Source organism: Kryptolebias marmoratus, linkage group LG20 (assembly GCF_001649575.2).
Source record: "Kryptolebias marmoratus isolate JLee-2015 linkage group LG20, ASM164957v2, whole genome shotgun sequence".
Taxonomy (NCBI): domain Eukaryota; kingdom Metazoa; phylum Chordata; class Actinopteri; order Cyprinodontiformes; family Rivulidae; genus Kryptolebias; species Kryptolebias marmoratus.
The window spans coordinates 23,071,692-23,090,310 of record NC_051449.1 but is presented as its reverse complement, the minus strand read 5'-3'; the positions used below and the strand labels follow the sequence as shown (position 1 = coordinate 23,090,310).

At 39.0% G+C, this 18,619-nt stretch overlaps 1 protein-coding gene across 2 annotated transcripts in view; it reads left to right on the top strand.

Moving 5' to 3' along the window:
* The first annotated feature begins 5,776 nt into the window (after positions 1–5,776).
* Positions 5,777–18,619, top strand: part of kdm4ab (lysine (K)-specific demethylase 4A, genome duplicate b) — a 35,044-nt gene continuing 22,201 nt past the window's right edge. Inside the window, exons 1-13 of one of the 2 annotated variants that reach the window (XM_017431356.3) lie at positions 5,777–5,932; positions 8,255–8,416; positions 8,611–8,786; positions 8,902–9,016; positions 10,814–11,007; positions 11,669–11,718; positions 12,573–12,676; positions 12,773–12,910; positions 13,012–13,229; positions 14,765–14,922; positions 15,029–15,687; positions 18,073–18,180; positions 18,386–18,494. In XM_017431356.3, coding sequence (XP_017286845.1) covers positions 8,276–8,416; positions 8,611–8,786; positions 8,902–9,016; positions 10,814–11,007; positions 11,669–11,718; positions 12,573–12,676; positions 12,773–12,910; positions 13,012–13,229; positions 14,765–14,922; positions 15,029–15,687; positions 18,073–18,180; positions 18,386–18,494 — 2,170 coding nt within the window. In that variant the 5' untranslated portion in view covers positions 5,777–5,932; positions 8,255–8,275. The remainder of the gene's footprint in view (positions 5,933–8,254; positions 8,417–8,610; positions 8,787–8,901; positions 9,017–10,813; positions 11,008–11,668; positions 11,719–12,572; positions 12,677–12,772; positions 12,911–13,011; positions 13,230–14,764; positions 14,923–15,028; positions 15,688–18,072; positions 18,181–18,385; positions 18,495–18,619) is intronic. The other variant, XM_017431359.3, reaches the window with a different exon arrangement.

Below are 18,619 nucleotides of genomic sequence, written 5' to 3'. Positions count from 1 at the left end.
GTTTCATCATTTGATATGTTTACTGTGTTCCACTGTGAATAAAATATGGGTAGATGAGATTTGCAAACCATTGTGTTCTGTTGTCATTTAAATTTTACACGACGTCCCACCTTTTTTGGAATTGGGGTTGTATATCTGGGGTTTAATGCCTGACTCAAGATGGTCCATTTTCTTCCCCTCTCATTTCTCTGATTTGACATCTGGGGCTTTACAGAGACCATTTGAGACCAATGACGCTTTGTTTTTGTCCCAACCAGCAAAAAAGTGAGTTAAAAGACAAGGTGCTGATTGCAAAGAGCAAATTAAAATAGATACAATTTAAAAAAAAAACACCTTCATGTCACATAAAACACCAAGCAAAGCACACAGAAGTAAATGTCGCTCTTTCAAAACTGAGCAGCTGATCTTCCTGTCAGAAAGTGTCGGCCTGTAACTTTGCATATCAGCACAATGACCTTCAAATCATTAATTTACTAACAGCAAAGGGGATATTTTAATTATTTTATTTACTGCAAAGAGAGATCGAGAATACAGCTCAGCTTGGGGAAAAGTAAAATAGTTATGTTTAATTTAGTGCTGGGTATAAGTCTGCATAGACCTGGCAGGAGTTATTGTGATCATACACTTGTGATGTACACAACTGAGGCAATGTTACTTGAATTTTTGCTTTGCTGTGAAGTGTCTTCAAAAGGTGGACGTTCTTCTAGGTCTTCAACAGCGATGTACATGATGAAAGAAATGACTTTACAGACATAAGTTATTCTATTCAAAATAACAGAGTCTGTGCCGAATCGAGACTTCTGGCCCAATCAGTGAAACCCCCTGTTCCTCTGGGGCTGCTTTTTTTTATGAACATTTACCACACCCAGCTGTAGAATAAAACACACACACATCCCACTGGGACGGGCCTTAACAGTATGGATTCAAGTACATTCAATTCCCTTTATGGTGATAAGCTGTGGTCTTGAGCCATGCAACAGATAACTTTCCATATACGTCTTCGTGCAGTTGATAACGTGAGCTTAGGAGAACGCAATCCCCTTCCCAGGAAGGGATTGTACCTGAAGACAATGTCTCCACTTGGAAGTTAGGCCCCATCGCAACACAGCACAGATGTAACACAGACACATCACTGCCTCCTGACTGGTTTTACTTCTTGTAATATTTGTTTGCAGGTGAATTTAAATGAATTGTAATGGATGAATTTGGGTTAGGTTGTCTGTTGCCTTTCAGCCCAATAAATCAGCACATATGAACAATTACATTGAATTTTTTGCTGAATGTTTCTTTTATATAAAATATATAATTTCATTGTAAGTTTTCTTATTTATTTATTTGAAAAGCTCTCTTATTTTCTGTGAACTACTTCGAAATTGAGCAAGAAACTGTTTTCTCATGAAGATATAGTTATCCAATCAGATTTGACTGTATTCAAGTCTCCAGGTGGAAACATGTTTAAAGGAGCTTTCTGATTGGTTCACTGCCAGGACAGAAGGCACAGCTCAGTCAAACATAGACATAAAGAGCTCTGCAGAATGTTAGTTTAATAACTGACAGGTAAATGAACCAATCACATTTTGATGTAGAGAGGGCGGGACCAGAAAATCTGGGCTAAACCAATAGGATTATATTTTATTTATTGTATTGTTTGTTATTGCTGTTTGTTATTTGCTATTCCTAATACATAGCATCAGGGTTTTATTTGCAGCTCAGAGGCAAATTACTAGAAGAATGCAGCATGCAGTGTAAAACAGGGTTTCAAGGTGTCTGACCTGCTTCTGTAAGGATTTGTACTCTTGTACTTGCATTTCTTTGTTTTGTCTGAAAATCCTTTAAAGTGCTGCCACTGAATATTACTGAATACTGAATATTACTAATGAAATACTGAGTGACTTTGAGGAAAAGAAGCTAGTTGTTTCCGATATGGACTCTGACTGGAAATAACCCAGTGGACAGAGAGGACACTGGAGTGTCCATCAACACCATAGTGGGATGAAGAAATCTTCTGTCTCCATGCTTCAGTCCTGTGAAGACGTCCCAAGTACTGACCATGGTGTCCATGTCAAAGAGACATGGAGAGACAGAGACAACCTTCACTTTAAATCCTGAACATCTTCAGTGAAAGCATCACTGCTCTGGTTTTACATTTGTTTCAGTCACTGTCAGAGTCACCTGACTCTGCAGTCTCCTTTGGTCTGACACAGCTTTTTGTTTCATTGTTTGCTTGTCATGCCAACCACTTTACTGTTCTTATATCTGAGGCTATGCTTTGAAGGAGTGTGTTCGTCACAAACACACCAGACGTGTTCCAGCATTTAAAGTGAAGTGAAGTTAAAGTCTCAACACAAAATACAGAAATGTAATCATTTATATTTACAGAAAAAAAAAACTTTTTAATATACAGTAAAAAGGTTTATAGTTGTTCCAGTTTTAATTTATTTGAATTTTTTACAGTTGTCATTTCCAGAATTTAAAAAGTCTATCCTAACTGGGGGTCGAGGTAACAGAGGTAGTTAAAAAGCTCTGCGATGGCAGGGCTCCAGGGATGGATGAGATCCACCCTGAGTTCCTCAAGGCGCTGGATGTTGTTGGGCTGTCTTGGTTGACACGCCTTTGCAACATCATGTGGACATCGGGGGCAGTGCCACTGGATTGGCAGACTGGGGTGGTGGTTCACCTTTTTAAGAAAGGAAACCAGAGGGTGGGTTCCAATTATAGGGGAATCACACTCCTCAGCCTCCTTGGTAAGGTCTATTCAGGGCTGCTGGAGAAGAGAGTCAGGTCAATAGTCAGACCTCAGATTCAGGAGGAACAATGTGGGTTCTGTACTGGCCATGGAACACTGGTCCAGCTCTTTACCATTGTTAGGGTCCTCAAGGGGGAATGGGAGTGGACTTGGAGAAGACATTTGACTGTGCTCCCTTCCAAATCTGAGGCCATGGTCCTCAGTCAGAAAAGGGTGGACTGCTCACTCCAGATGGGGAATGAGGTTCTGTCTCAAGTGGAGGAGTTTAAGTATCTCAGAGTCTTGTTCATGAGTGTGGGAAGAATGGAGAGTGGGATTGACAGATGGATCTGTATGGCTTCTGCAGTATTATGTATTCTATACTGGTCTGCTGTGGTGCAGAGGGAGCTGAGCTGCAAGGCAAAATTTTCTGTTTACTGGTTGGTCTACATTCCTACCCTCACCTATGGTCATGAAATTTGTGTAGTTATTGAAAGAATAAGCTTGCTGATAAAAGCGGTCAAAATGACTTTTCTCTGCAGGGTAGCTGGGCTCTCCCTCAGAGACAGGGTGAGAAGTTCGGTTATTGGGGAGAGATTTGGAGAAGAGCTGCTGCTCCTCCACATTGAGAGGAGTTGAGGTGATTATGGCATCTATAAAGGATGCCTTAAACACTTTCCTAGGGAGGTGTTCTGGGTATGTCCAACTGGGAGGAGACCCTGGGGAAGACCCAGGACACATTGAAGAGACTGTGTCTCTCAGCTGTCCTGGGAATGCCTTGGAATCCTCCAGGAAAAGCTGGAAGAAGTGGCTGTGGAATGTCTTGGCTTCCCTGCTCAAGCTGCTGACCCCACAACCTGACTCCGGAACAATATTTTAAATACTGACTTTGCTAATTTGGCTTAGCTGTTGTGGCCATCTTGAATGTTGTTGAATCACAATTGTAAATGTACACTCAATGTTTACTTTCTGACAGTTTCATTAAAATCTGTCCAGTGGTTCATGAAATATTTTGCTAACAGACAGAGTTGATTTAAACAGTTAAAGTTTTAAAAACAGATCTCGTGTGATCAGTTATCCTACATTCCTAATTCTGGTTTTATTTCCTGAAAACCTCTCTTTAGGTTCAGACAACAGCTCTAAAGCATATTTACAAGAGCAGATTTGTTTCCCAAGAACAGCTGAGGGTTTCTGATGAGTCGAGTAAAAAAATGATTTTTTCAAACAGAAAGCTGTTTCACAGCTGTTTGTTTTGTCCAACAGAAAAGAGAAAATGTGTTTTTGGTGCAGACGGCCTGTAACCACTGAGTCTCTGAGAGAGGAGAACGTCAGCCTTCGCCGAGACAAAGAGGTCCTCCAGAAGACCTGCAGGGACCTTTAAAAAAGGAACATGGAGCTTAAAAAGATGGTGAAGAGCCTCTGCAAAAAGATGGAGTCCTCCAGAACCAAACAAACGAGCATCCTGCGACTGGAAAATGAAACCTTTTTCTGCAAGATTAAAGCTCTTTGCCAGGATGTCGGCGTCCGGTGTCGAGACAACGAGGGTTTGTTTCAGGATATGGACACACTCTGTCTGCACAACCAGAAAATTACAGAAACTTAAAAACTGTCAGACCAAAGTGGTAAGATACATGAAACATTCTGATACCAAGAAAAACAAGAAACTAAAGGAAGTTCAAACAGGATAAATACTTTATACCAACAAATAGATAAACACAGATATGGAAAAAACAGTAAAAACTGCTGAATTGTTGTTTTGGTTTCTAGGCCACAAAATGATAGTGGACATGTGGGAAACATCATCTATCAAGAGTTTCACATTTTGACTTTGAAAACTTTTTTGAAATGTCAAAAATCTTTGTGGATGGGAGGTTAAAATGCATCCAGTGTAGATTAAACAAGACTTTTTTTTCAGCAGTTAGACACCTATAGAAAAAGGATGAAAAAAAAAGAAAGTATACAGATGTTTGTAGACATTTCTTTCAAAAATGTTTATCATAATGTTTACCCAGCGGTTAGCAACCTACAAAAAATAGTAAAAAATACAAGATAACTGATAAATATTATTAAATTTTGTAAGTACATAGCATTCTCTAGACATTTCTTTAAGAAAGTTACTTAACCTTTGTTTTTATCCCAGCTATTAGTAACCTACAAAACAAAACACAATATCAATATTCATAAAATCATAAATGCACAGGATTTTCTAAATATTACTTATAAGTGGCACATTCAGTATCTGTTTTCAGCTCTTCTTCTAGCTGTTAGCAACCTACAGAAAATTCAGAGATAAATGATGAAAATGTTGTTGTGTCACAAGAAACGGACACTTATACTTTTAAACATTTCTTTTAAAAACAAACTGATCTATTCTTCCCTTCTGATAGCAAAACAGCAAAAAACAAAACAAAAACAAAAAAACACAGTAAACAGTAACAATGTAAGTACATAAAATACTTTAACACGATTCTTTTAAAAAGGTACCAAAGGTTATCAAAGATTACCCCTGTTGATAACCTGCAATATTAAAAGAGAATAAATACTATTAAATTTTACAAATACAAAATATATTCTAAAAATTTCTATTAAAAGGTACTTTGATTTGAGAATCAAAGTACCTTTTAATAGAAATTTTATTAGCACCATCCAACCTGTGAAAAAAATCAAAAAGAAAGAAACATTATTATACATTACCTTTGTAAATATATAGAATTTTCTGAATGTTTCTTATAAAAAGGTACTTATCTTAGGGGGCTTAACCCCCCTCATTGATAACCTGCAATAGGAAAAAGATTTTTTTTTAAAGTGAAATACATATCAATTTTTAAGCATTTCTGTTATAACACGTTCATCTTTGTTTTGGTAAGTAATAGCCCCTCCCCCCACAATATCTCCGTCATTTTATGCAATTTGTTGAAAGTGTAAGAATATTCTTTTACTGAATTTTTCCAAATCCACGTTTCCGTCCGCCACAGAACGAGCCTAAGAGCCGCCTCCTGATTGGTTGAGCGTGTCCCATGCGTGTTGTGGTAAACAAATTGCGAGCTGCGTGAACATGCGTAGTGGAGGTAATGGAGGACTGTTGTTCTTACAAGGGTTTTGGTTAGCATGCTATATTTTCTCTGTTTTGCTACTAGCTTCCGTTCTGATAAATTGCAGTTTATTTGACACATAAAGGACAACTTCCGATTCAACTGAGACCGAGACGTAAGTACCTACGTGTCGACGTCGTTTGGACGCAGACTGTGAACTTCTGAAGAAGCTACGCTAATCTGTTGGTTTTAAAGCTAATGGCCGGGTGTAGTCTATGTCCTGTCATAGACATTATTGATTTGGTGCACGAGTTTACTTTGTAGCTGGTTTACTAACCAAGCTCAGTCGTTCATATGGGAGAATAATTCAGAGCTGGTTCGGCGCGGTTTGAAGAGAACGCTGAGCAAATGAGTTGGACCGAACGCAACGGAGCCACCATAAACTTTGTGATTCAGAGCATAGTCCCATCCCATCACGGGCTTTACGGGTTAATGTAGTTAGTGCCAAGGTTTAGGAAAGGCACTAAGTTTTCCTCGAAGTCTACATTCAGTCGGGTACACTTATTGTCGTCTTGTTTGCACTAAGAACTTAAGGACTTGTGTATTAGGGCAGTGCTATAAGATTAGCTAATGCTAATTCTGTGTTAATGTTTCGCAGCACAATCGTTGCCCGATTTAGCTCATGTTTCCTTAGCATCTTCGCTGGCGACTGGGCTTTAGACGCTTAAAGAGATCCGGGTTTAACCAATCAAGGGCGATTATAGCTTTACGTAGCACCAGCCATGCTACTTTGTCAAATAAAAGACAATGTGCCAGAGAACAGGGACATTTATAACACGTTTAAACGACTTCTGCTCCTGCTAACTGGATTACAAACTAGAGCATAATAAACATGTTAGCAAGTGTTTTTTTTAAAAAGAGGTTCATGTTTAAACATGTTGAAAAGAACTCATACCAAGATCATCCAGGTTAAAAAGTATGCAAGTTAAAGCATCTTAAACCTCATAATCTGAATGTGAAAAGTTGTCACAAAAATAGGTTTAATTCTTAGATCAATGTTCAAAATGTTACAGTTTTTTCAGTGGTTAGAGTAATATTAACTGGTTTTATTCTTGTTAAATAAATAGTAATACATTTTTACTCACCTCAAAGATTGAGTTTGTTACTGCAGATGATATTGTTATTAATATTGTCATTGACATTTTTAACAAAAGCATATGCAGACAAATCAGATTAGTTGACTTTTGGTCAGGGTTTCCCTCAGTGTATGATAAGCCTGGTGGGCCGCCAGGCTAAGCTCCGCTTGTTTATTATAAATACGTCATTTTTTTATACACGTTTTTTCCCACCCGCACCCCCAAAACCACAACCGTTATCTACTTCACCATGCAAGGGTGCGCGCGCCAACAGTGACGCAATCGTGCTGTCCCCACCTCTGCGCAAAGGTCCCGCGTGTTTCGCGTCGTGCACCTTCTGTAACTTAGGGCCGTCTGCTCCCGCCCCACTCCATTCAAAATGGACGATTTTGGTGCTCTAGCGGAGCTGGTTCGCATGTATCAGCATTTATATGATCCCTCTGTGAGAGATCACAGAGTGGCTGCTGCTGAAGCACAGCTACAGGCTGCCAGGCAAGGCCAGGGCTAAATGCGGGACTTTTGGCTGTCCCACACAGGGTGATGCGGGGCATGGGACAGGGGGGGCTAAATGCGGGACTGTCCTGGCCAATGCGGGAAGGTTGGCAAGTATGATATGACGCTTGGTAATTTATCCTTGTTTAACAGTAAAATGATGCTATTAAATTCAGCATTAGATATGTTTTGTTGTTTCGTATAGTGATCCAACATGCAGTCTGTGCCACAAAAAGCACAGTTCAGTACAGCATCTTGTTTACTTATGTTTATCAGAGTTCTCTGTTGTTATTCATTGGCCTTGACGTGAGACGTGTGTTGGTGCCTTGTTTGCACTTTTTCATTAATGTTAATTTAATTTATTTGTAAATGTGACTTAAATTAGGATTCAAATTAGGTGCAATCAATTAGTATTTATTATTTTAATCAGATTTTTGTTTAAAAAAGTATTTCAAAACTGCCTTTTTGTAAAACTAGTTGTGTAAATATTTGGCACAAATATCTTACAATATCACATAATAAATAGCCATATTTTCAACTTTCCTGTCAACTTAAATCTTTTTTTTTTTTTTTTTTTTTTACTAAATCACTGTCGGCCAGCGATTAGACGGCGAACGGCCACCTACCACCAGGCTTAGCCTCTTTTCTGGGGGAAACCCTGTACTGTATGGCTATTCTGAAAAAAAAAAAGCCAAAATGTTATGATGGCAAATGAAATAGAATTTTAGTTATTTAGTTAAGTTATTTCCCTGTGCCATAAAGCATTGAAATGAATGTCTTCTGAGAGCAGCAACTCTCTATATTTTTTCTTCCAAGGGGTTGTATATGTCACATTACAACATATTACATATATTTTTTTCTTTGTGCAGGAGCTACCACTGAGCTCAAGGATGGCGTCAGACATGGTTTCCCAAAACCATGGATCCAAGGGTATCATGACATTTTACCCGACGGCAGAGGAATTCAAGGATTTCAACCGATACGTTGCATACATAGAGTCCAAGGGAGCACATAAAGCAGGCTTGGCTAAAGTAAATATCTGCTTGTTTATGTTTTAAAAAAACATCAAACTAAGGCTATTTCTACTTGTGAATATATTATTATCACATTGCTAACTTGCACTGGCTTATTAGAAAAAGTCTTCATGACTCTGCTTTAATGGTAAACGCATGCAACCGCCATTACAAAGTCAAAATAATTCACTGTCTTCTGATTTTCTTTTAAGATTGTTCCCCCGAAAGAGTGGAGGCCTCGAGGTTCTTATGACGACATTGATGATTTGGTGATTCCAGCTCCCATTCAGCAGGTGGTGACTGGCCAGTCGGGCCTTTTCACGCAGTACAACATCCAGAAGAAGTCCATGACTGTCAGAGAGTTTCGTCGAATTGCCAACAGTGACAAGTAAGAAGTGCATTTTTGTGAGAGCGCTAAGCACATGTTTCATCTTTTCAAGATAAAAAAAATCATCATTGGTATTAATAACAGCTGTTTTTATTTTATTTTTTTTTATTCTCAGGTTCTGTAGTCCACATTATGACGACTTTGAGGAGCTGGAAAGGAAATATTGGAAAAATGTAACATTTAACCCCCCCATATATGGAGCGGATGTTAATGGAAGCTTGTATGATCCTGTAAGTTGACACACTGTGATGATGTTGATTATTTCTGAGTATTGACAGATCTAGTAAATTTTTTAAACAGTTATTGTGGCATGTCAGTGGATGCTGAAACATCCATGTTTATTGTGGTCTGTATTACAGAAGCACTGATACCAGTATGAAGTATTTGTTTTGATACTGTGTGCATGTACCCATACTCGAACAAGGAAAAGTGTTGTAATGCAACTTTACTGCAGCCTGACGTTCACCTCTCAGATGAGCAGTCAGGCGGGAGAGGATGAGCAATGTCAGCTGTTTCAAAGTGAATGATGGATGAACAAGTAAAGCAGACTGCAAATTCTGCTCAGCAACAGTTTGATAAAACATCTGAAAACTACTACCGGTGGTGTGAGCTGAAGTGTATGTATCGGACAGACTCAAATTTACACACCCTCACTCATGCTGAATATATTCTGTCATAGATATGGTTAATGACAGAAAAATACGTCTAAATGACGTCACTTTAACAAATTATTCAGGACGATCTTCATATGAGTTTGTTTTCATTTCAGCGCACAACTTAAAGCATTTTCAGTTTAAAGAGAAAAATTTCGGTGGAGAGCACAGGTGAGGGCGTATGTTTCTCCTGCACAAGTGTCTAAAGCATTTATTCACTTCAGAGCTCTATTAATTCATATTGAATTATCTAAAGAACATTTACCTGGAAGCGTGTGGGTGCTGCTGGTCAGGGATCAAACTCCAGGCCTCGAGGGCTGCTGTCCTGGGAGTTTGAGGTTTTTCTGCTCCAACACACCCGATTCAAATGGTTTAATTACCTCCTCTCCAAATCAGCAAGTGATCCATTTAAACCATGTGTTTTCGAGCATGAACACATCTAAAACATACAGGAGAGTGGCCCCAGAGTTTGACACCCCTGCACTAAACCAAAATATGAGCTGCTAAAAGAATCAGGAAGTGAGCCTCTCTACTATCTACTTGTGCTCTGACTGCTAAACTGGAAGATTCTGGGTTTTTTTTAGCGTTTAAGATTTTCCCAAACTGGACTTTGCATCAAACTGAGTTTTTAACCCCTAACCTCCCAGTGAGGTGATCCCTGATCAGCAAAGCTCACACACTTGAGTTGTTTTTATTACTTAATAGGAAACTTAATATGCTTAAGACACGTGCACACAGTGCAGGAGAGAGAGACAGGCAGCCTTGTTCTCTTTAAATGAAAACTATTTAAAGCTGCTTGCTGAAATGAGAACTGAAACTCATTTGTAGATCGCTCTGAATAATTTGTTCAGATGTCTTTGCCATAAATAATATACAGTATTTATGATAGAAAGCATAAACATTCATCTTACAGTAAAGATCTGTGAGAATCTGATTGTCTCACTGCACAGAAACATCACCACACCACTTTGGTACTAATAAATTACACCTCTTACAATTTGAAAACGAGAGGAACTCACTTATTGTGTTAACTTGTCAAACAGAGCAGGACAGTAACAGTCTTTTCCAAAAGCTCCCGTTGTTGAGCGGTGAGATTGTCTTTGCGGAGTATAATTTGCAGTCCGCTTTACATTTGTCACCATTGTTCACTTTGAAATACCTCCACCCTGCTGACGTTGCTCCTCCTCTACCGCCTGACTGTTTAACTGAGAAGTGAAGGTCAGGCTGCAGTAAAGAGGTTTAGGTACTCTGGTATTATAACACTTTTTAGAGTTCGTTTAGAGGTACATGCACGCGGCATCTAAACCATCAGGTATCGGTTCATCCCTAATCTGTATGTCTTCTTGGTGATCTTGTTTTGCTGTACTTCGGCAGGACATCAAAGAATGGAATATTTGCCACTTGGGCACCATTTTGGATACTGTGGAACATGACAGTGGGATCACTATTGAGGGTGTTAACACACCCTACTTGTATTTTGGTATGTGGAAGACTACCTTTGCGTGGCACACTGAGGACATGGACCTCTACAGCATCAATTACTTGCATTTTGGAGAGCCCAAATCATGGTAAGGATGCATACATGAAGCAGGGATTCTGGCACGGTCTTCTTTAAGTGTTCTTTTAATGGCTTTCCATCCTACACATGATAAATAAAATATGTTTGAAATACTGTATGTTTCAAATATAAACCGGTTTCTTGCTTACAAATGTTACTGGATGCTCAGACAGTCAAGAGGCAAAAATGAAGTTAGTAGTCTTGAAATGAAGATTTTCATTTTTTTTATGTTCTTGTTGGCTTGATAATAATAAAGTCAACCTCAAAATATTTCATAGTTTAGAGTTTTGTTATTTTGAAGTTTTATTAGAAGGCCAGTGGGAAACTATAAGTATTTTTGGGTCATCTTTTCTGGTTTTTGACATAATTTGTGTGTTTCTGCTCTTCTTAAATGAAAATATTGTTGCTTTCACAGAGCTCAGTGAAAGTGTTCACAGAAATTGTGCAATTTACAACATGACACATTAAGCAGGAATCACCTACTGTAAACATGAGACACGAGTGACACTTAGCTTAGAATGCCACTGATTACATTAGCTCGGGTCATGCCAGATGACCATTTAAAGTTTCTATGTAAAGAATTTTTCATTTTCTTATTGTCACAGGCTGAAAAATACAGAAGCAAAAGAATACCTGTGCAATCTCAGCTTTTCTTGTTTGTCTGTCTGCAGGTATTGTGTTTCCCCAGAGCATGGAAAGAGACTGGAGCGTCTGGCTAAAGGTACAAGAACAACCGTTTTGCCCACCAAAGCGCTGACTTCAGCCCCCAAAAACCTGGTGCTGCAGCACTCACATTTTGCTGCATGTCAGTAAAGAACTGCTCACATCAGGAGATGGGGTCGAGTTATGGAGACCAAACAGATGAACAAAAATTTTAGTGTCAGTTCATAGTTTAGTCTATTTGACTAGACGGCAATTAAAAAAGAATTGAGTTCAAACGCTAAAGTGAAACCGTAGCCCCGTAGCTCTTTCATCTTTCTTTTTTTATATTGCATCACTTTGTAAATGGTGATTAATCCACCACATAAAGCTGCATTTACACTGACCATTATCTACTGAATTTCTAAACTCTGTTTGCAGCTTCATTTACAATCATTGTTTGGTCTTTTAATTTTGCCATGCAGCGTTTTTAGATCACACCTAAAAAGGCTTGTCTGCAGGGCTGTTTATAAATACACAAACTACATTAACATTGCAGTTGATGTTACAGAGATCATTCATAAATACTTTGTGTTTGTAAATGAGACTGAAGCTATTAAGACATCAGTTTATAGAAAAAACTAGACGGATAACGCGACCTGTTTAGGTTATTTGTCAGTCTGAAACTTAAAATACGCCAAAAGGAGGTTCAAACATGGCCTGAAAAAGACATTCAGAGTGGTCCAATGATATGGCTCTGTGGCTCCGTGGTGGCTCCACAGAGGCTCAAGCTGTTTGAACGAGCTTGAGCACCAGTCCTGAATGACAGCTGGATTTATTGTGGCAGATAAAAGGAGCAGTTGGAGATAACATTGTTCAGGCCACATTCAGGGGGGATGAAGTGTTGTTTTTAATCTGTGCTCTCTTCCTTTGTAGGGTTTTTTCCGGGTAGTTCTCAAAATTGTGAGGCCTTTTTAAGGCACAAAATGACTCTTATCTCTCCTTCAATACTGAAGAAATACGGCATTCCGTTTGAAAAGGTATTCATTTGCTATTCAATCAGAGGATTTCTTTATTTGAATATAACACAAATTATTCAACTGCAGTTGCTAATCATTTTATAACCTTCTCTGTAGATTACGCAGGAAGCTGGTGAGTTCATGATCACTTTCCCCTATGCCTACCATGCTGGTTTCAACCACGGTTTCAACTGTGCGGAGTCCACCAACTTTGCTACAGAGAGGTGGATCGAGTACGGCAAGCAGGCAGTTTTGGTGAGGCCCAGAAGGCACAGAATAGGACAGAGAAGTGGAACATTTTGTTTATTGAACAAAATCAGTATAAAACATCTGCTTGTGCCTTTTTCTCCCATCAGTGCTCGTGTCGTAAAGACATGGTGAAGATTTCGATGGATGTTTTTGTCAGGAAGTTCCAGCCAGATCGCTACGAACAGTGGCTAGCAAAGCGAGATACAGTTCCCATCGACCACTCGCTGCCCACTCCAGAGGCCAGGGAGTTTTTGGGCGACACTTTTACCAGCAGCAGTAGCAGTTGCTCCATTGAGCTCTGCGGGGAGGACGGAGAGCGGAAAAGGTTTGTCACTTAATTTTAACTCCTTTTTCTTTATGACTTACACAGCGAAATGTAGCTCTTCTTTACTTGTGTTAGTACTTTGAATTGTTGAGCTGTTTCTGCTAGAGCCTTTTCCAGGTGTGTCTATCAGGAATTAATAGATTGAAGTTTTTGTATAACGGCTTACTTGGATCTAACAAAAACAGTGAATATTATAGTTGTAAAATAGAAGAAATAAACTAAACTTCTACCCTTATCAACAAGGTTACATGGATGCAAAATTTGTCACTTAGAAGATTTATTTAGACAGTTAAGAATAAGTTTTTGTAAAATATGTTTACTAAGACGTAACATGATTAGTGAGTTTTTTCAGTATGATTTAATTTTCATGAATTCTATCTGGTCTTGGCAGTGGTGAAATGTGACCATCACAAATGGGCTTTTTCAAGTTTGCTTAACTCCCCTCACACTCGCAAGTTTATATTGCCAAAAGTATTTGCTTGCCTCCCTTCACACACATATGAACTTGAGTGACAACTCATTCTTAATCCATCAGATTTAATCTGATGTTGGACCCCCCTTTGCAGCTATAACAGCTTCAACTCTCATGGGATGGCTTTCCACAGGTTTAGGAGTGTTTATGGGAATTTTTGACCATTCGTCCAGAAGCTCATCTGTGAGCTTTACTCTACTGTATCTGACGCTTTGCACTTGGTGATGGAAGACTTGGATGCAGCTGCTCAGCCATAGAAACCCATTCCATGAAGCTCTCTACTCTCTGTTCTTGAGCTAATCTGAAAGCCACATGTTGACTCTACAGAACATTGGCGACCTCTGTGCTTTATGAGCCTCAGCATCCACTGAGCCCGCTCTGTGAGTTTATATGGCCTACCACTTCATGGCCGAGTTGCTGTCATTTGAAATTGTTATAATACCACACGGATTCAAAATCTGTTCCATCAGTTTAGTTAATCTGTGCACAGATTTTCTGACATCATCATGTTTTCGAGAAAGCAATATATCATTGTTTGGCTTCAGTAACATGGAAAGGTCGGACAAATTCCCATTTTCAGGTTCACTAACTTCTAAACAAACCATACAGCCACTGTAAAACTACAAATGTCACCTCTTGTCATCTGTAGAAAAGTAGACAATACACTACAATCTAATTTCAATCAAAGAAAGTCAAACTCTGTACTGAACAAATGTTTAGGAACAATCAGTCAATAAGCAATTTACTGAGCTAAGAAAACTTATTGTAAAATTGGTGCCCGCTGTTCTTTAAACTGAGGGCCTCCCTTTAAACTCGTGACCCCTGGGGGGCTCTGGAAATTTGTGTAGCAACTGTAAATGCTAGATGTTGCTGTTAATTAAAACTTGATTTAAATTCCAGGTTTGAAGGCAACAAAACAAAAAATGACCAACAAGCATCGATCCCTTTGCAAGACATTGTTTATATACAATCTCTGAAACTGATAATGACATCATGAATGAACGTTTCACCATGCCATGTTTACAATCCTTTTGATTTAGATTTCTGTCTGCTACTTTCTCAGCACACAGAGGATAGAGTCCAAGAGACACCGGGTGTGTTTGGAGGTGCCCAATGAGGTTGTTCCCAAAGATGAAGATGATTCTGAGCAGTATGGAAAACGCCCCAGGCTAAGTCTTATACCTCCCCGAACTACTGCACAGGATGGCAAAAGAAATAAAGGTATTCTCTACATCATCTAACAGGTTTCCCTTAGGCTAGCTAAGGCTAATAAAACCTTAAATGAAATGAAATTTTAAAATTTTTCCCCTTCTGATTTGATTTACAGGCCCACCAAAGTTGGTTGTCACGCCAACAAAGCTTACTTTAAGGGATCCATTTCACAGGGGTCAGAGTAACGGTGATGGAGGTCGTCCTCCTCACTATGTAAAGACCAGTGCAACTGCAATCTCATCTCAGTCAAAGCCCAGAAACGGACATCTATCAATTTCAGTGGCACCTACATGGACAGAAGCGCCTGCTCAACCTGTACGCAAAATGGGGGTGGCCAGCCTTCTCTTCCACAGGACACTGAGTCCTAAAGACACGCTTCAAATTCACAGCTACACTTTGGAAAAGAGGCGGGAACCTCCTACACAGCTCCAGGTTCACAGCTATGCCAGGGAGCATCAGCCTCGCCACGTCCAAAGCAAAATGTGTGCACACACACAGGTTCAGTCTTCATCCCAGGGAACCTGCTGTGAGAAAACAGAACCCCAATCTCCAGTCATTCTACCTGAAACAATACAACAAGAAAAAGAAGTACAAAGTCCAGTCATTCAGGACGAAGAAGAGAACAAACCCAAAGCACTGATGCCCACTGAGGGTCTGGTGGATGTTGAGATGCCTCAAGTTGAGCTCACCAGGAAGTCTTCCCCTCCCCAGACCCAAACACTCCAAGACATCAGCAAAGTGACGATGGAGGCTCCCAAAGCCAACAAGCGAAAGGTCGGTGTTGTTTTGTTTTAAACTTTAATAAAGACTCATCAAAAATGTGAAGAGGGTTAGTGTCAGTTAAATCTTATTTATTAGCTGATTCCATGTAGAAAAAGTAACAAGACTTGTCTTTTCACTAATATTTTTTTCCCCGTTTCTAACAAAACTGAAACGTTTAGGCCAAATTACTCATTTGGACCAATCAAATGACACCCTGCTGTCTGTGGAGGAAGGGATAACTTTTCAGGACTTTGCATCGGAAGCATTTAGAGGCACATTAATAGTTGTGTGCCAGAATACTCACATAGATAGGCAGTATTTTGTGTGTGCTTGAGTTACTCGAGCTCAGTGTGAGATTCCCTGAGACTGTTTTGCTCTTCCTTTGCTTGTGTGTTTCATGTTTGTGTGCATGTCTGTCTCTGCACGTATGAACTAGTTTCAGCTAGGTTCTTTGTCTGCTTGGGTCAGCCCTGATCTGTGTGTGCCTCTACAATGAACAGAGCCACTGGATGTTTCCTTTTCTCTTCAAGTTTCTTTCCTGCTAACTATCCCTGTATGTGGCTTTGGTGGGTACTGATAGTGAAATGGCTAATTTGCAAATTAATAATGAAAACATGTAAATGTATCATTTTATTGACCCAGAGTTTAGTGTTTCAGAGTTAAATTAATGTTTTGTCAGAGTAATTAGGAGTTCTAAGTAAAACTTTAAATGAAAACATTTTGAGTTGGGGAGGATGAATCCACTATATTTGAACGCACCAGCAAAGTGTGCTTTTCCATAACTTGTGGTGAAACCTGCAATCAATTCAAATACAGTCCTTAGGTTAAAAACTGAAATATTCTCCTTCTGACTGAAATGTTTGCAAAACTGTGCTCTCAAGCAGCCTCTCAGTGTTTTATGTGGCAAAAACCTAAGGGTTTGTTGTAGAAAACTTAGCAGCAAGCAAGTTAGGGTCTTGAGAAAGCAAAATAAGTTACTTTAAGTTAAGTGGCTTTTCATTTCTGACTCTGAAGTAATGAAGTACTTTTACCAAGTTGGTGCTAAAGCAGTAATTCTGAGTTTTTAAAATCTTGTCTGGATTAATAGTCAATTTTATATTATCAATATTCAGTATCTTACCTGCTGCAGAAATCACTCAACAGATAGGAATATCAGGCAGAAGGGTTTTTGGTGGAACCAATTCCTAATTCTTAAAACAACTCTAATCTCATATAAATAGAATGGCCACCTGGTTTTTATAACCTCATCAAACACAACATATTTTGACACCATTAGATAGATCTTTTAAAAACAAATTTAAACACAATTAGATTTTTTTCAATCAGTCTACTGGTTACCAATTTATATCAGAATGGATATAAATTAATCCAATTCTTCAACAGGCAGCAGTAGAAAGTTCTGAGTTTAACTTCCTGGAACTTCCTGTTCTCACTCCGGGCTGAAGCTGAAGAATCGCTGTGATTGGCTGTAAATTTACAGATTATTCCTTCGTGGATAACACATAAGCAAAGTAGTTTAATGTGCCAACGTCTATCACAAAACGTTTTATTTCATCGTGAGTTGAGAAATGAATGAATGAATTAACTCGATCACTGCCTGACCCAGTTAGCTATAGTGCTACCGAGTGTTGTTTATTTAATGGGTTAAGAACATATAGAGGATGAATGGGATGTGAGTGTGCAGCTGGCCTTGCTAATGTAAATGAGGTTAAACCCCATTTAAAAGCCTTTACTCAACAATCTTTTTTGCATTAGAATGTTATTATTATTGTTAATGTTATACATAGAAGTATTTGGTTATTTACACTGAAGTCCACTATGGTTTGTTACCCCTTAATTATTACCCCTTATACCTTTTAATGTTTGTCCAATATACATATTAAATAAAAATAACTGTCTGACTGAATTGTAAGGCAATGTAAAAACGCTATGAAACTTTTGAGATTGCAGTTGCTTTAAAAAAAAAAGAAAATAAATCCACCTTGGCTCGAGCCTCAGTCAGACTAAGCTCTCTTGAGAGAAATTCTGACTGATTTTTCAAACCGGTGTTGCTTTGAGAGCTTTCTACTCGAGGCAAAGTATTGACTATTGATAACAACCCAACAGAACACCGATCCAAAAATTCAAAGTATCCTTTTAGGAAACACATCTTTTTTTATATAAAAATGCTCATACACATGCTGTATATGTGTAGAGACAAAAGGAAAACAAGGCATTTGTTGGCATCTCTGTACTGGTGCATTTTCTTTGCATGCTTGCATAACACTATTTGATACTAATTCTACTAACAAAACATTAGTTGATAGCTTCTTTGTGGTGGTAGAATCCACTTCTTTCAGTCATTACATGAAAATCTGCTGCCAGCATTTATTATTGTTCATGCTGTTTAAACTACAGAGTAAGGAGTGTCCATTAGTGGATCATGGCATAAGCACCCTGAAAGACACCATTCCTGTCAGAAACCCAGTGCAGGATGAGATGAAGGTGATTCCTCAGAATCACTATGTAAGTAGTTACTGCTTGTTGTGACCAAATTCTCACAGACGTGGTTTGACTCAACTTTATCTGGAAATGTAAACATACCAGTACAGAGATACCAGTACGCTTTATTATGGAGACACATAGTGGGACCTAAAGTCGATGTGTTCATTGCAACAAAGTAATTCTTGATTTGAGGTTTCGCCTTGCTGAACACCTTTTGCTCCAGCAGGTGTCAGAAGAGCAGTCGTATTGCAAGTCGGCGGCAAAGAAGCAGGAAACGCAGCTCTGTAAGCTTCCTCGCCATCACCCTCTGCTCAGAGAGGCCCACAGTGATGACGGTTTGTAGCCGTTTAGCTTTGATTCAATCATGATACATCATCTTATATTTGTAACAATTCTCTACCCTTACCATATTTTTCTAACTTGCATTGGTTCTCCAATTTTCACGTTTCTACTAAGCCTT